The sequence below is a fragment of the Phocoena phocoena genome, chromosome 8 (genome assembly GCF_963924675.1).
Source record: "Phocoena phocoena chromosome 8, mPhoPho1.1, whole genome shotgun sequence".
NCBI classification, from domain to species: Eukaryota; Metazoa; Chordata; class Mammalia; order Artiodactyla; family Phocoenidae; genus Phocoena; species Phocoena phocoena.
Genome location: NC_089226.1, coordinates 61,664,891 through 61,692,386, shown reverse-complemented (window position 1 = coordinate 61,692,386; position 27,496 = coordinate 61,664,891). Strand labels below are relative to the sequence as shown.

General features: G+C 54.6%; 1 protein-coding gene across 7 annotated transcripts; it reads left to right on the top strand.

Annotated features, from left to right (window-relative positions):
- The first annotated feature begins 4,201 nt into the window (after positions 1-4,201).
- APBB1 (amyloid beta precursor protein binding family B member 1) lies at positions 4,202-27,488 on the top strand. Of its 7 annotated transcripts, XM_065882893.1 has the most exons (15): positions 11,474-11,624; positions 12,069-12,188; positions 18,217-18,392; positions 18,488-18,544; positions 18,628-18,713; positions 18,814-18,877; positions 19,315-19,464; positions 19,840-19,967; positions 20,065-20,070; positions 20,369-20,483; positions 20,632-20,716; positions 20,991-21,074; positions 26,379-26,494; positions 26,638-26,814; positions 26,909-27,076. In XM_065882893.1, exons 1-15 carry the CDS (start codon positions 11,474-11,476, stop codon positions 27,074-27,076), a joined length of 1,683 nt encoding a protein of 560 aa, XP_065738965.1. The 7 variants fall into 7 exon arrangements, with proteins under 7 accessions (XP_065738964.1, XP_065738965.1, XP_065738963.1 ...); XM_065882892.1 differs by lacking the exon at positions 20,065-20,070 and adding an exon at positions 4,202-4,278 and having other exon boundaries at positions 11,460-12,188; positions 26,909-27,488; XM_065882891.1 differs by having other exon boundaries at positions 11,474-12,188.
- The last annotated feature ends 8 nt before the right edge of the window (positions 27,489-27,496 follow it).

The window sequence follows — 27,496 nt, the reverse complement described above, 5'->3', positions numbered from 1 at the left end:
GGATACCCACACTCTGGCCCATGGCCTCTCCTGGTTTAGGGTCAGCCCCTCCTGACCTGGTGGCCTCCTGCTCTTTCATGGGTAGAAGAGTAGATGGACAAGCTTTGCACTGGGAGGCCAGGCCATAGCGTGGCTCCCAATAGGCACCAGGCCCCTGCGGTTCAGTTGAATTGCCTGAGGTTCCTTGCCCAGCCTCAACAGCTAGGAAGGGAAGCAGGGGATGAACCTGGGCCCCTTAGATCAGGGTCCACCCAGCACTTGCGGTTGGCTGGGGCTGGGAACTAAGGTAGGGGCCAGGCACCAGGGCTGTGGGGTCCACTTCCAAGGAGTGTCTTGAGCTTTCTTTTCCAACCTGGAAGATGTCTGGATGGTTCTCCTCATGGGATGGCTGCTCCTCCTTCAGTCTGAGGGGTGAGAACAAGGCCAGAATCTCAGTTCTGGGCCTTATTCAGTCCATGTGTCACCTATGGGGCCATCCCTGCACCATGTCAGGGAGGCTGGAGGTGTCTAAACAGTTATCCAGCAACTCTGCTGGATACTCAAGGTCAACTTCCTCCTCTCTGTTGAGAAAGGAGAACTTAAGTCTCCTCTTTCTTCTCTTCTCCCATCTGCTCTGTTGCAGGGAAGCCTCTAGCTTGTGTCCAAGGACTCCCAGAAAAGGTCCAACTCATGCTTCTTCCATCCATGCATTTAGTACCTCCTATGTTCAGGGCAGTGCATTTGATGCTGTGGACCATGTCTTCCTCCTTGAGTCTTTCCTCCCTTGGATTTCCTCCACGACATTACTCTCTCCTGATCGTCTCTTACTCTCTGTTTCTTCTCAGCTTTCCTCTTGGCCTTCTTTTCCTCTGCTGGCTTGCCAAATGCTGGCATTCCCAGAGTTCAGTCCTCCATCCTTTTCTTTTCTCATCCTATATGCTCTTCCTGGGAATGTATTAGAACAATGCTGTTGAAGAAGGGTGTTGAGGAAGTCCTTGCCAGGACTAGCAACTGACTGATGAATTCCACTGCGATATAATATGGAGGGAGATTCTACTCCTTTGGACTTCCCAAATGATAACAACCACCCTGAAGAAAGAGGGTTTATTGGATCAACTACAAGAAAAATCACAGTATCAAAGCAATATTTACATGTAGTGGTAGAAAAGGCTGCCTTTGCTCCAAAAGCGTCTTTGCCGCTAATTGAGTTGTAAGCTCTATTCTTCCCTACAGGTGATTCGGGCGCCAACTGCCTGGTAATGCAGTTGTCCACCAGGCTGATCTAGCAAACCAAATAGCATAAAGCCAGTACTCTTGGTTAATGACTCTGGATGGATTTGCTTCTAATTCAAGTTTTTCCTGATGGGTCCAAGGTAATCATTTTAAAAGTTTGCTGCCTCAGAGGGACCCACATTGGTCAAAACCACACATAGCATCCGAGGTGGCTCATAGGCTATTGGTTGCTCTAGAAAGCATCAGAAGGGGGATGTGATACAATAGAGAAGGGATGGATGAAGGGCACAGGTGGACTCCCCACGGATCAGGAGGCTTTGCAGACCTAGGAGATCAGGGATTCAGGAAGATGGTGTGTGGGTCACACTGCACTGTGTGTGAACTACACACTTTACTTTTTTCATCTTAGCTAAGTAGACTCCTCTCCCCACCCTGACCATCCTATCTGCAAACCTCTGATTACCTGAAGAGACTTCCCTGGATACTGAAGCCATTCTGTTCAATGGGACTGGCAAGACAAGTATTCTGATGGGCTGCTTGTAACTGAGTGATATTTCTGGATTCTTTTCATTTGCTCAAGCAGAAATCCGGAAGTCATCCTTCCCTTTATACTACCGTAGCCAATCAATCAACTGATCACCAGTTTTTGTGAATTCTACCTCCTGAACATTTATTAAACCTATGCAATTTTTTCCATCCCTACTCCCACCACTACAGTCATCTCCTACCTAGCCTATATCAATTGCTTTCTAACTCGTCCCCACCCTGCCAGTTTTGCTCTCCTCCTATCTATCCTCCACTTAGCAGCCAGAAGTGATCTAAATTGCAAGGGTGAACATGCCCCTCCCCTGCCTCAAGCTCTATGTTGATTTTCCATTGCCGTTAAAATAAAGTCCAAAACCCTAAGCCTAACATACAAGGCCCTCCTTGATTTGGTACCTGTCCACCTTTCCACCTCACCTTATGCCATTCTTCTCCACACCCATACCGGCCACCCATTACTGGACTTCCCCTTTGACTTGGAATCATTTTCTCTTCTTTTGGATAACCTCTATCTCCTTCACCCCTTCCCTTCACGTAAGTGCCCTTCCATATGAAAGCCTTCCCAAACCTCCCCAGACCAAATTTAGTCCATTCACATAGCATCATGTACATCTTCAAAATACTCATCACATTTCTAATATGTTTAATATCTCTTTCCCTTGTTATTCAAGCTCCCTGAGGGCAAGGACTCAATATTGTTTCTTTACAAGTTCCTAGCACCAAGGACAGTGCCTCCCACATGATAATGATTTGTTGAGAGAGAATGATCAAATGAATGAGGACACCTTTCTTCTTCTGGGTAACTCTTACTCACCTTTCAAGGACAAAGGTCACATGTTATACCCTCCAGGTTGGGTGACAGTCAAATCTGATTCATCTTTGGGTCCCTAGGACTTAGCTTGGGACTTGGTACATGATTCATATATCATAGAAGCTTGTCAATTCATAATAAATTCTTGTCCAGGAGCTGATAATGTTTGAAGCTGAATGATGGGTATATGAGGGTTCATGATACTGTTCTGTCTCCTTATGTTATATATATTTGAAATTTTCCATAACAGAGAGTTAAAACATTTATATTCACCTCAAATCAAGTGAAAGTGTAGTCAAAGATGACCTTGAGGCTCCTGGCTTAGGCAAGCAGTAGATGGTGGTACCACTCACTGGGATGGATAAAGTGGAGCTGCATCCAGTCGTGTGTGTGTGTGTGTGTGTGTGAGTGTTTGTGTGTGTGTGTGTATGAGTGTGTGTGTGTTCGTGTTCGTGCACACATGCACTGGGGAGGGTTTTTTTTCACCCCAGTGAAACTTCTTAGAAGGCCAATAAAGGGGGTGAGACAATGAATTTAGATTTGGACATTTTTAGTTTTAGGTACCTTGAGGGCATCTTGAGTCAGTTGCTCAGTACTTAGTAGTTACAATAAATTAAATCGTCTGCCTTAGAGGAATGAGCCAGGAGAGGGTTTCTGGATGGTAATATTCCCCCTCACTACCTTTGAAAGCCTCTTGTGCCACTGACCTGACCGCTGGGAACTATCTCACTATCCAGGGAGTCTGTGCAATATTGGGGCCCATCATTCCTTCCTTCACACTTTTCATCCACATTCCCCCTTCTTCCTTCCCTCCTGTGAATTTCCACCAGGGAGCGATTCATTCTTCACATCTGCAAGGCCTTGGTGTCACAGTTTCATGTTCAGCAGCAGTGGCAGGGAGTTAAGAAACATCTGGGTTCCAGTTTGTTTCCCCCACTTACCTGTGACTGCAGGCAAGTCGTTTTACCTTTCTGAACCTCAGCATCTGCCTCTGAAAACTGAGGATGATCATAGTGGCGACTTCACAGGGCTGATGTGAGGACGAACGCATATAGCGGGTTTAACACAGGGCCCGGCACCGTGTAAGCGGCCACTAAATAAGAGCTATTATTATCACCAACGCTGTGCCCTCATCGCTTCTCCACCAGGACGTCACGGAGTGTTGCCGCAAGAGCAGAGCAGGCTGCCTCCTCGGAGCCCCTCCCCGCGCGGCCGCGGCCCTGGCACTGCCACAGCCGCTCCCGCTCCAACCCCTCGGTGAGTCGCCCCGCCGGGGTGCGGGGCCGGGGCCCTGTGGGCCGCACAGGGTGAGTCCAAGGCCTCGTGGTGGAGGGCGGTGCCGGGCTGGGCGGGGGTCGGCGGAGGCTGGGGCAGCGCTCTGGAACCCTGGGACCCGGGCGCAGGGATGGCGGCCGGCGAGGGGCTTTGGGCCGCTGGACTCATCGAGGCCCGAGGGTCCCGCAGGGAGGGGCCCCCCGCTCGGCTGCCACCAGTGACGCCGCCGAGGGGCTCCAGCTCCCCGGCCCGCGTCCGGCCCAAGATGGCGCCCCTCCCCCACCCGCTGCCCCGCGCGCGCCTCCGCTGCTCCGGGCGCGGCCCCGCGGCCCGCGCGCTCCTGGGCGGGGGATGTTGTGATGGAGAAGCCGCCGCGGAGCCCGAGCCCTGCAGCCTGAGCCACCTCCGCCACCTGGGCCTGGGGCCTCCCCGCGCAGGTAGGAGCTGCCCCTGCCGGGACCCAGCCCGGGCGGTCGGATCCCGGCCTCCAGTGGCCGGCGGACCCCGCAGCCCGAGCTCCGCGGCGGCCCGCGTCCCCCCGCCAGGCCCCATCCCCGCGCGCGGCCCTCCCACCGCGTATTCCGACTACCCTCCTGTTCTCCCCCTTACAAGGTCGGACTCTACTTCGGTCCTCACACCGTCCCCTCCCCGACCTTTGCCTGCTGCCTCTCCGGGATGAATAGGGAGCGAGAACAGGGGAAGGGAAGCGAGGGGCGGTGGGGGGATGGGGGATGGGGACTAGGGGATGGGGGAGGGGAGGTCAAGGACTGGGAAGAGGTCGTGTGGTGAGGTAAGCTCAGAGGCTGCACGGATTCCTGCAGGGTCCCAGGCCTGGCATCTGTCAAGCCGCATTCTGTTGCCCTCGGCGACCGAGGGGTGTGCCCTGGGGCCGCTGTGGCCCCCCCTCGGCCAGGAGGCCTAGCACTGGCAGGAGCACCCATTAGGAGCAGTTTTCCCGCTGCCAATTCAGAGGATATTTCGAACCTATTGAATCTGCCTGTGCGTTTCTTGCTTTCCCAGTACCTCAGAGGCCCAGCTCTCTCCACTCCTTAAAGCCAGAACCTCGTCTACACTTGATGTCTTTATTTCCTCACGTCCCATTAATTCACTTCACTCGGTCTTCTGTCTCTGGCACCCACGGAAACTGCTCAAGCCAAGGTCACTGGAGATGTCCATGTGGCCAACTCCAATGGACACTTCCCTATTATCCGCCTTCCATTTTCTAGTATTAGTGGTGTGTGTCAGCTCTCCTTGAAACGTTTTCCTGGTTTCTGTCCTGCAGCGTTGTCTGCTTCTCAATCTCATTTGCTACCTCCTTCCCCTCTCTTTAGATGCTGGTGAGGCTCTTGGTTCTTTCCTGGGCCATCTTCGCTCATTCTGCACTTTCTCCTCGGGTCCTTTATTCACTCTCAAAGCTTCAAATTTCATATATATACACACACACACATATATATATGCGCACACACACACACACACACACACACACACATATATATATATGCACACACACACACATATATATATATATATGATTCTCGGATTTATACATCTTGCCCAGATCTCTTTCCTGAACTCCAGACGCAACATCCAACTGGCCTCATGACATCCCCTTGGAAATCCAACAGGAGTTTCCAGACTTACTGATCCCAAGCTGTATTATCTTTCCTATGTTCCCTCTCTACCCCTTCTTTCAAATCTGTTCCTCCTTCAACTCTCAGAAATGGATACTTTCCAATCAGCTACCCAAGCTGGAATCCTAGGCAACATTCTAGATTAATGTCTCTCTCTCTCACTCTGTACATCTTATGTCACCAAGTTCTGTTACATCCACTACCTAAGTATTTTACAAATCCATTCATTTCACTGCATCTTACCCACTGCTGCCAAACTTAATCTAGGCCACACCCCCCCTTTTTTCCTTGATTGCTCTGATAACATACCCTCTTGCCTACCCCCTCTTAATACTCTAACGTAGTGTTTTCCTTAAAAAAAAAAACAAAACTATCTGATCATTTATTCATTCAACAAGTATGCTTTGAGCGCCTAATATATACCAGGGACTGTCAGGCACTGAATATATAATTACGAGCAGAATAGGCTGTGTCCTTGTCCCCATGGAGCTGACAGTCTTAGGGGAAAATCAGATAAGAATAAAATTACAAATGTAATAAATCCCATGAAGGGAAAGGTGAATGGTGCCTTGAGAACACGCAAGAGCACCACCTAAACTGGACTAGGAGGTAGGGAGAGAGGGTCAAGGAAGGCGTCTCTGAGAACATGACATTTGACCTAAGAGGCAAAGGAATTAGACTGAGAGGGTAGGGGAAGGAGGGTCCAGGCAGAAGGGGAATCACGTGCAGACACCTGATGGAAAGAGAGAGCATGATGTCTTCGAGGGATCAAAAGCAGGCCAGTGATGCTGGACAGCAGAGTGCCAAAGCTGGAGAGGAAGGCTGAGCCGGACAATCGAGGGCATGTTAAGAATTTTGATCTTAAAGTCTTTGTCCTTGGTGTGGACTCTTGACAGTAGTGGATGCAGAGAGTCGATCAAGTCCAAAAATTTTTCTTGGATAGAAAATCGTCAGTACCTGGGGATGGATTGAATGTGGGGAGTGAGGGAGAAGGTGGTGTCAAGAATGGTATTGCTGGGCTTCCTTCCCTGGTGGCGCAGTGGTTGAGAGTCCGCCTGCCGATGCAGGGGACGCGGGTTCGTGCCCTGGTCCGGGAAGATCCCACATGCCGCGGAGCGGCTGGGCCTGTGAGCCATGGCCGCTGGGCCTGCGTGTCCGGAGCCTGTGCTCCGCAACGGGAGAGGCCACAGCAGTGAGAGGCCCACGTACCGCAAAAAAAAAAAAAAAAAAGAATGGTATTGCTACTCCTGGTTTATAGAACAGAACTGGTGGTCATGTCATTCCATGAGCCAGGATCCTGAAAGGACCAGTTAAGGTGTGGGAGAGAGAAACATGAGTGGATATGTTGGTTTGAGAGGCCTTTGAGACATCCGAGTGGAGATGTTGAGTAGAAAGTTGAATGTGTGTGTCTAGAGCTCAGATGAGAGGTCTGAAATGAAGGTGTACTTTTGGAAAGCATCAATTTGTAGGGGGCACCTGAAGCTATGGGCATGAATGAATACCTGTGTCGAATATCGGGTGAGAAAGAAAAAAGGCCATAAGAACAAGCTGTGAGAAACTCCAGCGTGTAACGGCTGGTGGAGGATGAAGAGCCAGCAAAGGAGTGTAAGAAACCACCAGGCAGTAACTAGAGTGTGGGAAGAAAACCAGGAGATGTAGCGTGTGGAAGCCGTGGATGAAAGCTGGATGCGAGGCGCACGGTGTCAGATGCTGCTGAGAGTACAAGCAGGATGAGGACTCCAAGGGTCTGTTGGATTAAATGACACAGGGGTCACGTTGACCTTGGTAGGAGCTGTTACTGAAGCATGTTGAGAGTGGAAGCAGGACTGGGAATAGTTGAAGAGTGAGACCCAGGTGAGGATATGGCAGCCGTGAGCGAAGACAGCTCTTTCAAGAAGTTTGCGGATGTGGGGGAGAAAAGAGAGCAGCAAGTGACGCTGGAAGAATGTCAGGTCAAGAAAGATTCTGTGTTTAAGTTGGGAGACAGTGGATCCCGCTGAGGAGCGGTTGATTAGGTAGAAGAAAAAAATGGATTAACAGTGGCATACAATTCCTGGAAAGAAATGAAAGGAAGGATTTAAGTGACAGGTGAAGCAACTGGTTTTAGGAAAAAGGAGATAAAAGGATAGGTGCTGAGTTTGTAGGTTGGAGGATGTTCTCTGGCTGATGGCTGCCATTTCCTCCGTGAACTGGGAGTGCGTTGGGGGTCATCCTCTGAGAGGGAGGGATGGTGAAGGGGGCGGTCCAAGGAGAGTCGTGTTCTTGTCTCAGGCAGGTAGGTCTTCGCCAATGTCTCGGTCAAAGTAAGCCTCGGGCTCCTATAGGTGCCCTGTTCTTTCCCCATCAAAATAGTCAATCACTTATTCAACAAATAGGGAGTGCTTCGAGTGCCAGGTACTGCCGTTACACTGCATTGTAACGAGGTGTTCAGTGACTGTTTCCCTGCTAGACCGTGAGCTCCTTCGGGGAACAGTCATTTCGTTATTATTCATCACCCTCCCCCCATGCCCAGCACAGTGCCTGGCATATAGTAAGTGGTCAGGTTAGAAGACCATTGACCTTGAGCAGGCCTCGCCTCTCTACCCGTGTGGTCTCCTGTCAGCCCCTTCAGGCTTAGTGGCCACTCTTTCAGCTCCTTCCCTGAGGGCTCCGCCCAGCTCCCTGCCTTGAGCCAGAATCCATTTGTCTTTTCCATCCTTTGAGAGGCTCCAGGTATGGGTAGCACCAGTGAGAGGGGAGAGGTTAGGTTGTGCCCCTTCTTGAAGGTATTGGGCAGCTGGTCATCCTTTGACCTTAAAGAGTGAGGTGAAGGAGACCGCACTGCTTTGGGCTAGGCGCTCAGGCTGTAGCACTCTTCACACAGCAGAACTTCCCCCTTCCCTCCCCCAGTGCTTTCTGCCCCCATGACCAGATGGGCAGGCCTGCCCTGCAGTCACCCTGGTTCTTCACTGTCCCAGCCTCGCGGGGCACGTGCCCTTCCCAGACCACACTTCCAAATGCTAAGGAGGTTGGTCCTGGCCTGAACACTGAGAAACCTGGCTCCATACACTGCAGCTTCAGAGAAGGGCCTGGCATCCCTATGATGCTCTGAGTGTGGCAGAGTCATGCGGTCTTCCATCTCCTGAAACTCATGGAGATGCCACTCAAAGGAGCAGCCTTTGAGCTAGGGTATCGGTTTAAGCTAGCTCCCTCCCTCCCTTTTTTCCTAGATCTCAGCCCTCACCTGTCCAGGACCCCATCCTACTTCCTTCTCAGGGACCCTTCATCATTCTCCAGCACCCTCCCGGACACTCCCAGCCCCAGCCCATGAGGCCACACCAGCCTGTCTCAGTGTCTATCCCCAATTAGTTCTGAGCTTCCTAGTTCCTGTTCCTCTCACCCCTCCATCCTGACCAGCGGCCCACTCTGTGCAGACACACAGCACACTCTCTTTGCCAGTGGGGTGCGAAGTTGAATGAGACAGGGTCTCAGATGTTCGGACAGAATGCAGTACTGGGTATGGTGAGCCAGGGAGGGAATGGGCACGTGAGGATGGGGATAGGGGACTGAACAGAAAAGACTTACTGCTTAGGAGCTTTGACCGCTGAGCCAAGTAGTGAGCAGAGGTCCTCACAAGGGGAGACGGGATTCCAAGCCGAGGGATCAGTGTAAACAAAGAGCCAGGGCCGTGTGAGCGTGACATGTTCTAGAATCCACCATACTTCCTGTGGCTGGAGTGTAAGGTGGGAAGGAGGCGGGACGGGGAGGAGGCCCGAGAGGTCATAGGCATTGGCTCAGGGAGGCTCTTGGTGATCCACTAACGAGTACAGACATTATCCTAAAGGCAGTCATGAGCCATCTGATTTTTTGAGCTGGAGAGTGACACAATCTGGTTTCCATTTCTGGAAGATTACTGTGGTTCTGGGTAGAGACAGGGCCGTCTGCCTTTCTCATTTATGCCGGTGGCCACGAGCTTTCTCATTGCCGAGGTGGAGCCATACCGAGCAGACCAGCAGGTAGTTACATGTGAGGCAGACATGTGGACAGGGACCTTCTCCCATTTATTTCACAGATGTGTGCATAGCATTGTGCTAGGGTCTGAGGGGCTAGGAGTGATGGAAAGGCGAGCTACAGTCCCTGCCCCAGGACCCGGCACTGCACCCGAGAGACGGCAGAGCCTTGCGGGGCAGCCTGAACACCTCCGGGCTGTCAGTGCTCAGGGTTGAGAGCTGCGCTGTGGAGACAGAGAGCACTGGGGCCATGGGTTCAAGGAGAGAAAGAACTCAGGGCACACAGGCAGGTGGAGAGCGCTCAGGTAAGAAACTGAGGAGAAAGGACTGTGCAGCGGGAGTCTGAGGGGAAGGTGTGCCTCGGGGGCGGTCCGTAGGGGAGAGTTGCATGTTGCGGGGAGGTCAGGTAGGAAGAGACCTCTGAGTGAGGGTATCAGGGAGGGGAGGATGGTGTCTAAGAGGGTCAGGCGGAGACGCAGTCGGATAGTGGTTGGTCAGGGAGAATAAACTGTGAGGGGGTGGCCAGGGAGGGTCCAGGGAGTGAGCACATTATAGTGGGGGTCAGGGAAGGAGAGAAGCCTAGCAGTGGAAGGTCAGGGAGATGGGGAGGGTGGAATGGGGCTTTGAGGGTGAGATCAATCGTTAGGGTGATGGGCTTGGCTGATCGGAGGAGAAGGTGATCCACGAAGCGCTTCTGAGGATGCAGGAGGGGGTCCGAGGGGATAGGACTGGTGGACTTTCACTGTGGGACAGGAGACCTCACCTGAAGGGCAGGTGGAGCTTGGCTGGGGCCTCGTGAGCCATGGTTGAGACACAGTAACACGACCAGAGTATGTTTTCTGAAACTGGCAGAGGAGATGCGAAATGGGGCCTGGGGCAGATGGGAGGGCAGATTCCTACACTGATTCAACAAATATTTATTGAGTTCTTGCTCTGTGTCAGCACCGTGCTAAGCCCTAGGCATACTACATTGAAAAAAAAAAAACAAGAAAGACAAAATCCTCACCACCATGGAACTGAAATTAGAGTCATGAGCGGACAATCACTGAACAAAGTAACTAATAAATTAGCTTGTCAGATGGTGTTGGGTGCTGGGGAGAGTTTGGGGATTGCTGGGAGGGGCCGCGGTGGCCTGCAGGTTTACAAAGGGTATCCAGGGAAGGCCTCACTGAAAAGGTGACATTTGGGCAAAGACCTGAAGGGCTGGAGGGTCCAGATCAAAGACTCCTGCAGTGACCCAGGCATGGGGCATTATAGGGGCTGGCAGAGGAATTGGTACCCGAGGTGAGATACTTTATCGAAACAGTCACCAAAATGTTGCTTCAACTGGTCAAAGGAACCACGAGTTGGAGCTGAAGGCCCTTCCTTTATGGCCTGCCTTCCTAGGACCTTGCCCTTCAGGGCTTGGTCTATGCTCATTCTCTCTTGTCTTCATGGTCTCTAGGATGGGGTGGGCTCGGGGGCTGATTGGACCCAGCGATTTATGATGATAGGAACAGAGCGTGGGGAGCTCACAGTGGTGGGGCTGTGCATAGCGGTGTGGCAGGAGGAAGGGGGCAGGCAGTATCCAGTGTCCAGAACACACGAGCCAGTCCCTCACCATCTGTGCCCCTGGCACAGCAAGCCCCAGTTGGATGAGCTGGGGGTGGGGACGCACAGAGAGCCATTGTGTGGAGTCTCTGCAGTTGGGAGTGAGGGCAAAGCAGGGGCTGGCTGTGCTATCCCAGCAAGCTCAGGGCTGGGGATTTGGGGATGGGGTGGACTGTGGGCCTGGGCCTGGTCAGTGAGGGTGGGGTTTGAGCCGGTGGTGGTGGTGATGGTGGACAGAAGTCGAGCCCAGTTATTCTCCTGGGAAAATAGCTCAGCGGACACAGCGGTGTGTGCTGGCCTGCTGAGCGCAGGGAGATGAGGAGGTGCAGGGCACAGGCCTGGGACAGAAGCAGGGGTGCTGCTGTCCTGACCTGGAGGCTCAACGTGGTCTCCCCTCCCCGCCTGCAGGATCTGCCAAGGCCATGTCTGGTCCATCATCCCTGAGCCAGTCGGCCATTAATGCCAACAGCCACGGAGGCCCCGCGCTGAGCCTGCCCCTGCCCCTGCACGCTGCCCACAACCAGCTGCTCAACGCCAAGCTGCAGGCCACGGCCGTGGGACCCAAGGACCTGCGCAGCGCCATGGGGGAGGGGGGGGGACCCGAGCCGGGCCCCGCCAATGCCAAGTGGCTAAAGGAGGGCCAGAACCAGCTCCGGCGGGCCGCCACAGCCCACCGTGACCAGAATCGCAACGTGACCTTGACCCTGGCCGAGGAAGCCAGCCAGGAGCCCGAGATGGCACCTTTGGGCCCCAAAGGCCTGATGCACCTGTACTCTGAGCTGGAGCTCTCCGCCCATAATGCGGCCAACAGAGGGCTCCGAGGACCCGGCCTGATCATCGGCACCCGAGAGCAGGGCCCAGATGAGGGAGAGGAGAAGGCAGCAGGGGAGGCCGAGGAGGATGACGAGGAAGAGGAGGAAGACGAGGACGACTTGTCTTCTCCCCCAGGGCTGCCGGCGCCCCTGGGGAGTGCGGAGGTGCCCCCCGGGCCCCAGGCCCTCGCAGACGGCCCCCGAGAGCATAGCAAGAGTGCCAGCCTTCTGTTTGGCATGCGGAACAGTGCAGCCAGTGATGAGGACTCGAGCTGGGCCACCTTATCCCAGGGCAGCCCCTCCTACGGCTCCCCGGAGGACACAGGTACCTTGTGGAGCTTGCTGTGGGGAATGTGGGAGGGCGAGAGGGCAGAGCGGGGGGTCCCTCCGTACAGAGGGCCAGCCTGGGCGTGAGTCACAGAGCCTGTATCCTCAGTCCTCAGCAGGCCACGCCCAGGTTTTCCTGAAGGAAACGGCCCCTACATTCAGAGAGTGCTTGAACAAGTTGATAGACTCATCCATCCCACACTCCCAGTGGATGGTGGCCTAGGTCTGTTTATGAGGCACTTACCAGGTACTGGCGCTGTTCTCAGCGTTATCGTATGGAATCCTGTTTTTTTATGCCCATACTACAGGTGACAAAATAGAGGCCTGGAGAGGTTTCGTCCTTTCCCAGGGTCACAGACAGTCTGAGATCACAGTAGAACTGAGATCTAAACCAAGTCCAAGTGCAGACCCGAGCTCTTGGCCCTACGCTGTCACGGATGCCTACAGCACGATGAGCCCCCCAGGTGCACTCCGGGCTGTTGTTTAGAGGCAGCTCCTCCCCACAGAGGTCTATTTGGAAAAGAGTGGGGTATTGTGTGCAGAGCACCACACAGGACGTTGCAAGAGTACTGTTTAGTCAGGAATAAGATATTGACTAAAAGTTAGGAAGCAAAGGAAGAATAAACATATGCTTTGTTGGGGTGGGGGGGATAGATATTAGGACTCCCAGGATTGACCATTAAATGTGTCCCATTTAAATAAGTTGAATCTCTGCATTTGCTAGTGTCACATAGAAATGCAGACAGCTGAGGAGCAAAGGGCAGAGATAATGGGCTGCAGCCACAAGCCTGGGCTGGATGTTAGTGTCAGGAAAGACTCCTCCCACACCAGGCAGCAGGCACCTTACCCAGACCCCAAACTGGGGGACCTTTGCAGGGAGCATGCAGTTCAGATGAGCCAAGGGCAGCATGTCATCCCCTTTCAAAGAACTTACTATGGACATTTTCAGACATATTCAAAGATAATAGAATAACGAGCCTGATTTACCCATGGCCCAGTTTCAACAATTAGCAACACGTGGCTAACCTTGCTGCATCTATACCCGCACCTACTCCTGGGCCCCAGCCTAGGTTATTTTGAAGCAAATACGTCCGTAAATGTTTACTCATGCTTTTTTTTTTTGTCTGCACCATGCGGCATGCGAGATCTTGGTTCCCCAACCAGGGATCGAACCCACGCCCCCTGCAGTGGAAGCTCGGAGTCTTAACCACTGGACCACCAGGGAAGTCCCCACTCATTCATACCTTTCTGAAAGATAAAACTCTTTTGAAAAAAAATCCACAATGTCAATATCATGCCTACGGAAATTTAGCAATAATTCCTTAATATCATCGAATATCCAGTCAATGTTTACATTTCCCAGTTGTCTGATAAACGTCCTCCCCACTCTTTTTAAAAAGTTTTGGGGCTTCCCTGGTGGCGCAGTGGTTGAGAGTCCGCCTGCCGATGCAGGGGACGTGGGTTCGTGCCCCGGTCCGGGAAGATCCCACATGCCGCGGAGCGGCTGGGCCCGTGAGCCATGGCCGCTGAGCCTGCGCGTCCGGAGCCTGTGCTCCGCAACGGGAGAGGCCACAACAGAGAGAAGCCCGCGTACCGCAAAAAAAAAAAAAAAATAATAATAATAAAAAAAAGTTTTGGTTCATTGCATCAATATCCAAATAGGAACAGACCTTTTTTTTTTTTTTTTTTTTTTTTTTTTTTTTTTGCGGTATGCGGGCCCCTCACTGTTGTGGCCTCTCCCGTTGCGGAGCACAGGCTCCGGACGCGCAGGTTCAGCGGCCATGGCTCACGGGCCCAGCCGCTCCGTGGCATGTGGGATCTTCCCGGACCGGGGCACGAACCCGCACCCCCTGCGTCGGCAGGCGGATTCTCAACCACTGCGCCACCAGGGAAGCCCAGGAACAGACCTTTTGATAGTCAATATGTCAAGGTTTCTTTTGATCTGTACATTATTCCTCCATCTCTCTATTTTTGCTCAGTGTTTTGTTGTTGTTTTAATTGAAGCCACTGTGTTGTTTGCCCTGGGCTTTCCGTGGTCTGGATTTGCAGACCCTCCCTGTGTGGTGTTGAACATGTTCCTCTTTCCCTGGATTTCCTATAAATTGACAGTGAATTCTAGAGCCTTGATCAGATTCAGATTTGAGGGGTTCTTTGTGTTTTGTTTTTGTAAGAACACTTCACAGGTGCTATCGAGTAATTCTACCAAAGACAAAGTCTGATTGCCTGTCTTTAGGGGGATGTTAGCGGCAGTCAGTGGTCATTGCCTGGGTCCCTTTTGCAGGGAACAGCTACTACTCCACTCCAGCTGGTTTTTATAGGGTTAGGTGGGGGGAAATGTAGTCTCAATGGAGCCAGTTCGTGTAACTTTTCAAGGGAAACTGAAAACTAGATATTGATGTGAAACATCCCAATTTCTAAATGTTAGCAACCAAGTCTGTTTTTTAAAAAAGCACCATGCAGGCCAAACAAAATCTATCTGAGGTTTACATCAGACTGCAGGTTGCTTATTTGCAACCTCTGCCTTAGGGGGTGTGAATCTGGGACCAAATAATGGAGAGCCTGGCTGCTCTGGGGCCCCTGAATGGTCACTGTAGTGGCCGCTCCTATGAGCTTTCTGGGAGTGGGAGGACAGAACTGCTGAAGAGCTGGGAAGGGTATGCTGGGTGTGGGCAGTGACCTCAGCAAGCGAGCTGGTGTGGCGAGAGGATGGGCAAGGATCAAGCTCTGCTGGAGGCTGTGTTAATTGAGGGTAGCAGAAGGGGCTGCGTCACTGCCTCTTTTGTAACTGTGTTGCTATGACCAGGAAGGCCACGGAGGAGGTCTGGGCTCCTGTAGGAATGTGGTAGAATTGAGCGAACATTAGTTTCTCCTTCCCACCCTAGGATCTCCACAAAGTTGTTGATTGCATGCATGCGTCTATGAATGAATGAATGATGACCAAATGATGAATGTTGAATGAATGAACTTTCCTACCTGTGTTGGGCTCATACTCATTGCCAGGCCTTGTCCTAAATGCTAAGAATACATACTGCGGGGGTCAGATGTTCCTGCCCTCAATGGCACTCGCAGTCTAGGGTGGAGACAGAAGTAAACAGGTTGTTTGGGCCCTGGGGTCGGGGAGGTGCAGGAGGGACATCACGCACCCTGCCTGTGTGCATGGTCGGGGAGAGGGGGTGGGTCAGTTTTGCGAAGCGACCTTTACACTGATGCTGGAAGGAGGAGTGGCTGGTGCCGGGTCAAGATTGAGGGGAGGGAGGCTGGGCTCAGGGAGGATAAGGGGCGTGTCCCAGGCAGGGAGAGAGAGACCAGAGGTATGGAGGGTGGTCAGAGGTAAGGCTAAGAGGCAGGCGATTAGGGGCTCATAACAGCAAACAAACCTTGTAGAGGAATTTGGGTTCTATCCTGAGGGCAAGGAGAAAACAATTAGAGTATTCAACTGGAGAGAAGGTTAGCATTTTGGGACAGTCATTTGGGATGTAGCATGCAGCTCAGACTGGAGGAGACTAAACAGGAAGAGGGAGACCCTTCGTGAGGCTGCTGCATTGACCCAGGTAGAAGATACTAGTAGTCTGGACTACAGGCGTGCGTGGGGGTGGGGAAAGGAGAGCGTTCCTGACTCCTGAGCAAATGACTACATCTGGCTTAGCCTGGGAGGCATGCGTGGGTGAATGAATGATACATGAACCTCTGAGTGCGTGAAGGAGCACCGGAATGAATTGGTGCAGGAGTGAAAGTGTACATTCCTGAATAAACGCGTGCTTGTGGAAGCAAAGGCCGGGGTGGGGCTGTGCTTGGAGGGAGACGTGCCAAGCTCCAGAAGGGCCTCCCAGATGGTCAAGGGGGGAGAGCGGCCCCTCCAGGACAGATGGGAAGGATGAAGCTCTTTGAAGCAGGAAGGTGCAGGCTGACAGGGATGGCAGACGGATTGGTGTGTGTGACTCAGTCAGAAGATGGTGAACTGGTCCGCAGATTCAAGGGGTCTGTGACCCTTCAGGAAGAAAGGTGTGGCTCTGCGGAGCGCGGCTGCCCTGGGTGTGGTGTTCCTGGAAGGTTCGTCGGGAGAGCCCTGAAGACGATGGAGGGTCTCTGGGGAAAAGGCGGGCATTCTAATTCCCTAGGGCCTGAGGGGAGGGGAGGGTGGGGGGGAAAGAGGCAGTAATGGGTACCTAGAGGCTGGATGGGCAAGAAGAGCCCCTCCTCGGTGGGCCCACCTCATTTGGAAGCTGAGGGCAGTGAGGCACCTCGGCCCCAATGACCCTCACATCACGTATGCAGCCACCTTGGTGTAACCACGCCCACTCCCAGCCCTCCGTGACTGTTTGCCCAGCAGCCTGGGTCTGGGGACTGCCTGTCCCTCAGTGCTGCCTCTTGGACCAGTCAGGATTCCTGGTTTCCCTGGTAACGGGAAGCACGTCAGCAGTCTGGGCGCTCCCAGCCGGTCCTGGTGCTGCGGTTGCCGAGGAGACGCTGCAGCCTAGCTGGGCCCTGGCAGGTGAGGGGTTTTGGTGCTGGGAAGCCCCAAGCCCAGCCTCCAGCTTGCTGGGGCCCAGCTCCTGAAGCCCACTCTCCGCTCGAACTGCTGGGCAGGTTCTGGGCAGGGGAGGGATCCCCGGGAGCCTTGAAGCCACACCCTGTTTGTACTGAGAGCTCTAGGCTTTGCAGGGCCCCAGGTAGCTGGGGGATTCCTGAAGGGCTGAGCCTCCTGGTGTCCCTAAGACTGGGCTTGACTGTGGCACCAAGGTGACCGCTTTGGGGTGGGATGGAGATTCAGGACTGGGGGGAGGGGACGCAGGATTAGAAAGAAGAGATGTGAGCAGGGAAGGCTGGGGTCTCATGAGCCCTACCCCACATCCCCACCCCAATGGGGTCCCCTTACCTGGTGGTCCTGGCCCCTCCCTAGTGAGCTCCAGGCGGGGGAGGATCTTGCCTGGCAGGCGCTCTGCCCTGGTGAGAAGGGGGCGGGATGAGCTTTTCTCTGCAGCCCAGCACCAGGCTGTGAGCCCAGCTGGCTGGGCTGGAGGGGCTGTGAGGAGGGAGGGTGGAGGCAGGAGGGGCTGGGAACAAGCGCCATGTTCTCCCAGGACTTCTTCCTGGCCATCGTCCTGCAGGACAGTAGCCCAGGTGAGGGGCAGCACGGGCCCCGGGCATGATGTGGGGCGGGGCTGGCAGGGAGCGCAGAAGTGGTGGAGGCCTGAGCTGGGCTGCAGGGCTGGAGTGGCGTGGCTCTGCGGGGGGAGGAGGGACTATGTCACAGGTGCGTGGTGTGTGTGCCTGTGCGTGGAATGTTTGCCTGCACTCGTGTGTGGCAAGGGTTAGGTTGTGGGTGTCTACGGTATCTGCACACGTGTGGCAGAGGCTGACATATGTTGTGTGTCTGAATGTGTACTCAGTGTCCGTGTGGTACCCACACATGTTTTGGGGGTCACTGTGGGTGTGGTCTCCGCACACACACGGGGCAGGGGCTGGACTGTGTCGCTGTGTGTGCACTCCTCTGTGTGGTGGCCGCATTAGTGGACGGCTGGAGTTGGTGTGTGTGTGTCTGCCCCTGCGGACGCGCGCGCACCCGTACGCGGTACCTGCTGTCTGCGGGCGTCTCCCGTGTGCGTACACCCTTGGGTCTGTGGTGGCTGTGCAGGTATGTGGTAGGGCTTGTATATGTTGTATGTCTGTGTGCACCTGTGTGTGCAGGAGCTGCCAAGTGTGTGCACCTGGGATCCGGGTATGTACGACAGGAGGTCACTTGGGGTCACTCAACCTCCTTCCCTTCTCTCTGCCTCCCTCCTTCCCTCTGTTTGGCCATGTTAGCCAGGAGCAGAGCCCGGGAGGAGACCTGAGTCACGTCTCCCGCTGGGGGCCCCCCATGCTGTGACTCCAGACTTCAAGCTCTAGGAGGAAGCAGGAACCTTGTGCTGGAGCCCTTCCCCTGCCCTTCCTCCACCATGGGGTCTTGGGAGGGGACTGGGCATAGCACCCATGATTTGCTTGTTGGGTGGGCAGACCCTCACCAAGACCCCCCCACCTAGCAGATTCCTTTTGGAACCCGAACGCCTTCGAGACGGATTCCGACCTGCCAGCTGGATGGATGAGGGTCCAGGACACCTCAGGGACCTACTACTGGCACATCCCAACAGGGACCACTCAGTGGGAGCCCCCGGGCCAGGCCTCCCCATCACAGGGGAGCAGCCCCCGAGAAGAGTCCCAGGTGAGGCTCGCGGGCCTGATGGTTTTGACCCCGGGGGGAGGGTGGCGCTGCTGTTGCTAGATGAACCACCCACCCCTGGCTCCCACCCCTCCTAGCTCACCTGGACCGGCTTCACGCATGGAGAAGGCTTCGAGGATGGAGAATTTTGGAAGGTGAGTGAGGGGACCTCCTTCACAATGGAGGAGCTGGAGAAGGGGCATCATTTTGGTCCTGATTCCTCTCTCCCCTTCCCAAGGATGAGCCCAGTGAGGAGGCCCCGATGGATTTGGGACTGAAGGACCCTGAGGAGGGGACGTTGCCTTTCCCAGCTCAGAGCCTCAGGTAAGTGGGAAGGCATGACACAGTGGGCTGACAGTGGGAAGGGACCTTGGGACAGCTCCCCGTTTGGGGGCCTGTACCAAGTGTTACCACCTGCCTCCAGCCCAGAGCCGTTGCCCCAAGAGGAGGAGAAGCTGCCCCCACGGAATGCCAACCCAGGGATCAAGGTTTGTTCAAGACCAATGCCCGTTCCCACGCTGGGCCCCCCTGTGTACAGGAATGCCCCTTGGGTCATGTTCTGCGGGCCTCTGTGGTCTCAGTACAGCTTGCCAAGTCCTGAGCTCTTGAGGTCTCAGCAGAGACCCCTGTGTCTGTGTGGGAGGCATTTCAGTTTTTAACTCAACCAGTCCCGTGGCCTGGCAGGGGGCTGTTCCAGGCTTGGCTCAGACGCTTCCTCGACTGGCAGGGGTCTCGTCTGAGACCAGCACCCCTCCTGCAACTATATCCTGTTTGTAGAGCCTCTTAGTCTTATACCCTCCCACCCACTGTGTTCTGAGTCAGGAACTCCTCTGGTCTCAGCAAACCTCCTTGCGTCCTGGGCTGGGGGCTCTTCCGATTTTAGCTCAGAGCCTCTATCTCCCGCCCCCTGTTTTGTGTCTGGCAGTGTTTCGCCGTGCGCTCCCTTGGCTGGGTGGAGATGACGGAGGAGGAGCTGGCCCCTGGCCGCAGCAGTGTGGCAGTCAACAATTGCATCCGTCAGCTCTCCTACCACAAAAACAATCTGCACGACCCCATGTCTGGGGGCTGGGGGGAGGTGAGGGCCTGAGCTGGCAGGGTGGCCGGGCAACGGAGAAGTGAAGGGAACTGTGAGAGCTGGGAGAGCCCAGCTGCCGCCCCAGGGGCTGGGGAGGGAGGTGCGCACCCACCAGGTGACAGCCTGTGAGATGGACGTGTGACTCCACGTTGGGACCTTGGGAGACGGTTTTTTAACGGCGATGGGGGTGATAAAAGGAGTCTCGTTAGAGGTGACAGGTGGGACCTTTACTAGAGGGGGGCTGCAGGGTGGCTGGTCCGACACCAAAGCAAGGGCCCTCGAGCTGGGGCTCACCCTCCCTCAAGCTGGAAGTGGCAAAGCTCAGCCACCTTCCCAGCTGGGGCACCGCTGAGCGTCCGCTTCCTGGGCCTGCAGGGAAAGGATCTGCTGCTGCAGCTGGAGGATGAGACGCTAAAGCTGGTGGAGCCGCACAGTCAGGCCCTGCTGCACACCCAGCCCATCGTCAGCATTCGCGTGTGGGGCGTCGGGCGGGACAGCGGAAGGTGGGAGCAGGGCCAGGGGTCCTGGGGGGGCGGGCAGTCAGAGTGGGGCCCTCCTCCCTAACTCTGCTCTTTGCCTCTCTTGTGCTGCCGGACCCAGAGAGAGGTACTATGCCTAATTTGCCTTGACCGTTCCTCTTCCCACACCTGGACCAGATGCCATGAAGCACCCAAGTTCCCCTATTCTGCCCTGCCCCTTCCTGCCCGCTGTGCTCGCCCGTCCTCCTCGACCTCGGCATGCTTGCCTGTCTGTCCTCCGGCCGGGAGGCAGCGCCCGCAGCACCCCATCCCGAGGGCAGAAGCCCTGGAGGAGCTGCGATGGATGGGGAGGGCGTGGGTGGGGTGGAATGAGGCTCGGCACCGGGGGGCACTGGGAGACGCTGAGGTGCCCCTCCCCCCAACAGGGACTTTGCCTACGTGGCTCGCGATAAGCTGACCCAGGTGCTCAAGTGCCACGTGTTTCGCTGTGAGGCACCCGCCAAGAACATCGCCACCAGCCTGCATGAGATCTGCTCTAAGGCACGGCCCCCTTCGCACCCTGGGCTAGCTGCCACCTTTGCTCTACAAGGATGTGGGTGGGGTCACTGAGGCGGGGTGGGGGGCTCCAGGGCTGTGAAGCCTAACGCACCCTCCCTCGCTCTTCCCCTCCCCCTTCCCCCTTCCGCAGATCATGGCCGAACGGCGCAACGCCCGCTGCTTGGTAAATGGACTCTCTCTGGACCACTCTAAACTTGTGGATGTCCCTTTCCAAGGTCAGTGTCACAGCCCTGCCAGGTCTGTCTCAGCTTTGTGGGCAAGGGTGGGGTGACCCAAGAAGAGGCACGAGCTACTGGACAGGGTGATAGAAAAATGGAGGCTCAATTCTTTGGGTCAAATAAGTGGAGGGACTTTGGTTAAAGGGAGGCAGGGGGAGGGGGTGGAGGTAGGGCCTTGGCGGGGTGAATGTCCAGCTTATACCCTGGTGGTGGGGACTGGCAGTGAGCAAGGTCTGCCGCTATGATTGATCCTCTTCTTTCTTCCCCGCAGTGGAATTCCCAGCTCCTAAGAATGAGTTGGTACAGAAGTTCCAAGTCTATTACCTGGGGAACGTGCCTGTTGCTAAGCCTGTTGGTATGTGTGTCCTTTTTCACGCAGGGACCGCCTCCTTGATCCCCAAACTCTGCTCCCGCCCTCTGCCTCCCAGTGGCCCCTCCTGCCAGACCTTCCTCGTGCTGACGTCTCCCTGCCCTTCGAAATGCATCCCACCTCCTGTACTTCTGTCCCAGCTGCCTTCACTCACTGTGAACCAGTGAACCGGGCGTATAGGGAGACCCACTCCTGAATCCCACAGAAAAGCTTTGGTTAGGCTGGGAGGTGGGTCTTTGATGACTGGAAGCGCTGGAGCAGCCGGGAGCCGGGTTGGGCACGGGCTGTGAGCATCTAGAGAGGAAGCAGTGAGCATATCTGTCGACGTGCTCCATTGCCTGAAAAGCACTCCCTTACATGTCACTTAGTTCTTGTGGATCCTGTGAGGCTGGGATTATGATGATACCCACCTTATAGGTAAACCGAGGCTAGAGACCATTAGGTCCACTCATATTTCTAGTGCTTTTACAGTGCCTTTTATTCACTTGTTCATTCACTTAGCAAATACCTATGAGGCCCACCATGTACCAGGTCCTGGGAGAACAATGGCCGCAGCCCTGCTTTCATGGAGGTTACAGGAGATTACAGTAGAGAAAAAGAGGAATAAATCAAGTAATCACATAAATAAATGTAAAATTACAAGTTGAGTCATTCGCTGAAAGAAAGTAGCAAGATGCTATGAAACTGTGTGACAGAGGAGCCTCATTTAGTCTAGGGAGTCCAAAAAGACTTGAGAAAGTGACATTTGAACTGAGACTTAAAAAATGAGTAGGATCTAATGTGGCCAGGTGGAATGGAGACAGGAGTCAAGCGGGAAAGATCACTCCAGGCAGAGTGAGCAGTGTGAGGACCCATCATGGGAGGCACCTTGGTACTTCAAAGGCATTGAGAGAGGGCCAGCCGCGCCAGATGAGGCTGGGGTCTCGGTGGCAGTCAGGCCCTGCGGGACCTCGTAGGCCACGTTAGTGATTTGTTCTTCGTCCTAAGAGCGGCAGGGAGTTAGAAGAGGATTTCTCTGGAGCGCACTAGGCGTAATCATTGGAGTTTCGTAACGCTCACCTTGGCTATACCAGTGGAGAAGGCTGCTCAGCAGGTGGAGGGGGACGTGGGGAACCCAGGAGGACCTTGCAGTAGTTGTGGCCAGTAATGAGAACATCTTGGACTGTGCTGGGGCTGAAGAGGAGTGTGTGGATTCAAGAGACGATTAGACAATTAAAGTCAGCAGAGGCCTTGGTGATTGGTTGGATGTGGCGTGAGGGACAGAGGCATTAAGGCTGACCCCTGGCTTTCGGAGCTAACCAGATAGTGGTGCCATTCTCTAAAGGTAGGAAGCACTGGAAGAGGCCAGTTTGGGTTTGGAGATTTGAGTTCAGTTTTCAGGCATGCTGAGTCTGATGTGCCTTCAGGAAGGTGAGCGGCAGACTCACATTGGCATCTGGATTCACGGAGGAGGGGTCTGGGCTGGAGATACAAGTGTGGGCACCACTGGGTTAGAGAGGTAATCAAAGCCACGAGTGTGAAGAAGATCGAGCCCGGAAAGTGGGCAACCATTGCGAGAAGGCAAACGAGTCTGGGCCTGGCGGTGAGCCCCTCCAACATTTAATGGACAGTGGAGGAGTGAGGTCAGAGGGGAAAAAAAGAGATGGCTTTAAGAAATGCTTGGGTGTCGTGTCAAAAGACACTTAGGAAGAACTTGACAGTGTTGGGTGAATGGATAAACAAACACACAGATGAAAGAATGCCTCAGATGACATAGCCCAGGAGATGGTAGACCAAGGACTCTAACCCTGGTCATCTTCAGTTCTCTGCTCTTCCTCTCAAACCATGCTGACTAGTGACCAGCACCTTACATTCAGTGAGGGAACCTTCTTGGAGAGGGTGGGGATTTAGCTGGGGTTTGAAGGAAGGCCTGGATTTGCAGAGAGGAGTGGATTGGATTCCGTGGCACTGCCACCGCAGGCGAGAAAGTCCTGCTGGGGGAGCAGGAAGGAGGCGTGGCTGAGCCCTTCACCTTTGTGCTGGTTTCCTCCTCTCCCTCACCCCCAACTTCATGCCTCTTGCAGTTACTACCGTACTCCCCTGTCCACCTGCCACTCACATAAGTTCTCACCACATTAAAGCAACTGTCTGTAGCCCTTGACGGCCCCTCTGCCGTCCATCAGCTCAGTGGGTCTGCTCTGTTGAAGCCACAGCTTTCACACAGTAGTCCCTAAACTCACTTCATGCTTTATTTTTGTTTTTTTTATAAATTTATTTATTTTTAAAGATTTATTTTTTGGCTGCATTGGGTCTTCGTTGCTGCGCGCGGGCTTTCTCTAGCTGCGGAGAGCGGGGTCTCCTTCGTTGTGGAGCATGGGCCCTAGGCACGCGGGCTTCAGTAGTTGGGGTGCGTGGGCTCAGTGGTTGTGGCTCGCAGGCTGTAGAGCGCAGGCTCAGTAGTTGTGGCGCACGGGCTTAGTTGCTCCGCGGCATGTGGGATCTTCCCGGACCAGGGATCGAACTGTGTCCCCTGCATGGGCGGGCGGATTCTTAACCACTGCGCCACCAGGGAAGTCCCACTTCGTGCTTTATTTGTGCTCCCTTTTTAACCTCCATGAGTTTAACATTGATCCCTCCTGAAGCTGCAATATTCACTCATTAATCATTCGTTCATCAACAAATGACTATTGAGTGCCTGATTTGTGCCCCGCACTACTCTAGGTTCTTGGTGTTAATGAGCAAAACTGACCGAGATTCCTGCCTTCAAGTAGCTGCCATTCTATTCAGGATAGATAAAATAAGTAAATTATATAGTATGTTAGAAGGCTACAACTGAGATGGAAAAAAAATAAGGACATTGGGCTTCCCTGGTGGCACGGTGGTTGAGAGTCTGCCTGCCGATGCAGGGGACACGGGTTAGTGCCCCGGTCCAGGAAGATCCCACATGCCGCGGAGCGGCTGGGCCCGTGAGCCATGGCCGCTGAGCCTGCGCGTCCGGAGCCTGTGCTCCGCAACGGGAGAGGCCACAGTAGTGAGAGGCCCGCGTACCGCAAAAAAAACCACCAAAACAAAAACAAAAACAAACAAAAAATAAGGATATAAGGGGGATTGGGAGCTTGGGGCTGGGGTCAGGGTGTAGGTTTCAGTCCCGAGCTGTTACCAAATAGACCTTTTCCGGGCCACCTAGTTCCACTGCTTTCCCCGCCTGCATGCTGCTTCGCCCCATCCTGGGGCCAGGTGCCACCTCCGCAGCTCCATCTGCTTATTAAGCAGTTTGATGTATGGTCTGCACTCATGATCTTTGAGCTTTTCCATTGACTGGCATCAATGTCATTCACATCTGAGCCCTCTGCAGGCTGCCCTGGCCCACCCACTCCTGCCTGTGTTGTCACCCTCCTGTGGCTCCTGGGTTGCTTGGTTATACCGGTTTGGGTGCATGCATTTGCCCATGTTGCCTCGAGGGTGACTTGCTCAAGCATCTGGAATTCCTTCAGTAGATAATCCCTGTGCTAGGACTGGGGACACAGACATGAATGAAACTTGGTTTCTGTCCTTGAGGTGGCCACAGCCCAGTGTGGAGAAAGGGTTCCCAGCAGTTACAAGATATGCTGAGAGTTGTCCCCGCAACACCCTCTCTGCCCTACAGCAGGGAAGGCCTCCCAGGTGGGCCCTGGGTGAACTCTGAGGCGTGAGAACTGGGAGTTTCGCAGACAGTCAAGAGGGGAAGGGCCCTCTAGACAGAGGCTTTTCCCTCAGTTACAGTCTGTCCTTCAAGGGCATCCTCTTCTCTTACTTTGTATTCCCCATCTGCCTCGCTGGGCATTCGCCAAGATTAGACGTTAATAATGCTACATAAATCGTTTGAAGCTCACGGAGCAGTAAAATATGAAGCTTGACAGATCGGATGAGGCCAGTTTTTGGAGTACCTCATGCTTAGGAGAGGAGCTTGGCTTTGATCCAGCCAGAGGTAAGGCTAGCAAGGCCAAGAGGGAGGACTTTCGAGGAAGATCTGCTTTCTGCCCTCAAAGGGTCCATGTGTTCTGCTCCTGGTGGGAGCCCAGAGGCACTGAAAGGGGCACGAGGGCCCAAGAGCAGACCACAGAGGTGTGTGCTTTTGCATTGGCATCGTTCACCCTAAGTTCTTCACTGCGATGGTACCCAGATGCCACAGCCAGCTCACGAGCAGTGCAGGGAACAGAACCCATGCCCCACCATGCCAGTGTGCTCCTGCCTTGGTTCTCTGCTGAGTACAAGCAGAAGTGGGGTGCACGGGTGGAAATGTTTAACAGCAGTTAGAAGTAGAGGAGATATTGTTACAAGGGAAAGTTGATTGATCTAAAGGCCAGGAACCTTGCGTTCCTTGGCTTTTGAGCAAGTCATAGAAATTACTGAGTACAAGTAAGATTTTTTTTTTTTTTTTTTTTTGCGGTACGCGGGTCTGTCACTGCTGGGGCCTCTCCTGTTGCGGAGCACAGGCTCCGGACGCGCAGGCTCAGCGGCCATGGCTCACGGGCCCAGCTGCTCCACGGCATGTGGGATCTTCCCGGACCGGGGCACGAACCCGCGTCCCCTGCATCGGCAGGCGGACTCTCAACCACTGCTCCACCAGGGAAGCCCACAACTAAGATTTTGACAGCACTCTCGTTCCGAAACTAGGACTATAGGCAAGGGGCAGGGGAGAGGCCTGGTTAAGAACCCAGGCCCTGGAATCAGACTGCTTACCTTCAGATCCCCATTTCTTAGTGTGACCTAAGGTTTATTCCCTGGTTTCTATCAGCTTCAGTTTCCTTATCTATAAAATGGAGATAAAGGGATCTTTTGTGAGACTGTAGATGACGTAGTGCACTGTAATGACTTAGCACGGCTTGACACAAGAGTAAACATTCCTCAAGTGGAAATCTTTAAAACAAAAATGAAGGTTGGATCTTGAGGACTGGCTAGGACTGGCCTATAGGGGCCGATTTGGAAGGGATTGTGGTGTGAAGCGCTGGAATGTCTGATTGTGGAGAGCAGGGTATGGAGAGGACAGCTTTGGTGGCTCAGTCTGCTTAGGAGGCTGGAGAAGGAGAGTCAGTGAAGCAAACCAAGCTTAGGACTCAAGGTGGAAGAGGCTAGAAAAGTGCCAGTCACTGAAGCCAAGCAGGAGAGTACCAAGGAAGGGATACAGCAGCATCCGGGGCTGTAGGCTAGCGAAGTGGGGATGGAGCAAAGGCCCTGGGCTGGACTGGGCAGAGCTGGAAAGTCTAGTGTACAGCGGGGGTATCCTCTCTCCACCTCCGGCATTGCCATGTTCATATCCTTACCTTTCAGGAGTAGATGTGATAAATGGGGCCCTGGAATCGGTCCTGTCCTCCAGTAGCCGTGAGCAGTGGACCCCAAGTCACGTCAGCGTGGCCCCTGCCACCCTCACCATCTTGCACCAGCAGGTAAAGACCTGGGTGGAGAAGGTATGGAGGGGCCTTGCCAGGGAGGGGAGACCGGGAATGAGGGGAAGGGCCGTCAGTAAGATGCACACACCCAGTATAAGAGGGCCGGGCTATTCCTTTCTAACTGGCTCCCCTCCCCGCAGACGGAGGCAGTGCTGGGGGAGTGCCGAGTGCGCTTCCTGTCCTTCCTGGCCGTGGGCAGAGATGTCCACACGTTTGCATTCATCATGGCTGCCGGCCCAGCCTCCTTCTGCTGCCACATGTTCTGGTGTGAGCCCAATGCTGCCAGCCTCTCAGAGGCCGTGCAGGCTGCGTGCATGGTAAGCGGGTAGGGTGGTGGAGCGGTGGCCCCCGGCCCACACGGGGCAGGCTGGAGCGTGACCGCCCCCCCCCCCCGCCCCCGCCTCTCTGCAGCTCCGCTACCAGAAGTGTCTGGATGCCCGCTCCCAGGCCTCCACCTCCTGCCTCCCGGCACCCCCAGCTGAGTCTGTTGCGCGGCGTGTAGGGTGGACCGTCCGCAGGGGCGTTCAGTCGCTGTGGGGCTCCCTTAAGCCCAAACGGCTGGGGGCGCACACGCCCTGAAGCCCTCTGCTCCCTCCACCTGCTTGCGTTGGGCCCCAGGGAACTCAAGGGCACGGGGCAGGGAGGGGCCCTACAGGTTATTCTTAGACTTCAGGGCCCACCCCACCCCCGACCAGAGCTGCCCCTCCCCAGTAGCTGGGGTTCCCTGCCTAGGGGCTGGGAGGGAGATCTAATCCTGCAAGGAAGTGACAATACTGGGTGGATGAGAAGAGGAGCAAGAAGCGAGGCCAGCCCCAGGCTCTCCACCACCACGTTTCCACTGGAGCGGGAGGAACTGGTCTAGGCCAGGCCCCATCTTCGCAGGGTCCGGCAGGGGCAGAAGGAGGGGACCGGTCCCGGCATGGGTCCCCTCCCCTTTGCTCCATGGGCACCTCTGCTGTACTGATATCACTAATAAAGTCTGCCCTGCTGAGCTGTGTG

Excerpts from the sequence above, each read along its gene's own strand:
- APBB1 (XM_065882891.1), top strand. The coding sequence starts at position 11,474 with ATGTCTGGTCCATCATCCCTGAGCCAGTCGGCCATTAATGCCAACAGC. Across the intron at positions 20,484-20,631 it reads TGCATGAGATCTGCTCTAAG|ATCATGGCCGAACGGCGCAA; the intron begins GCACGGCCCCCT and ends CCCCTTCCGCAG. Across the intron at positions 20,717-20,990 it reads TGTGGATGTCCCTTTCCAAG|TGGAATTCCCAGCTCCTAAG; the intron begins GTCAGTGTCACA and ends TCTTCCCCGCAG.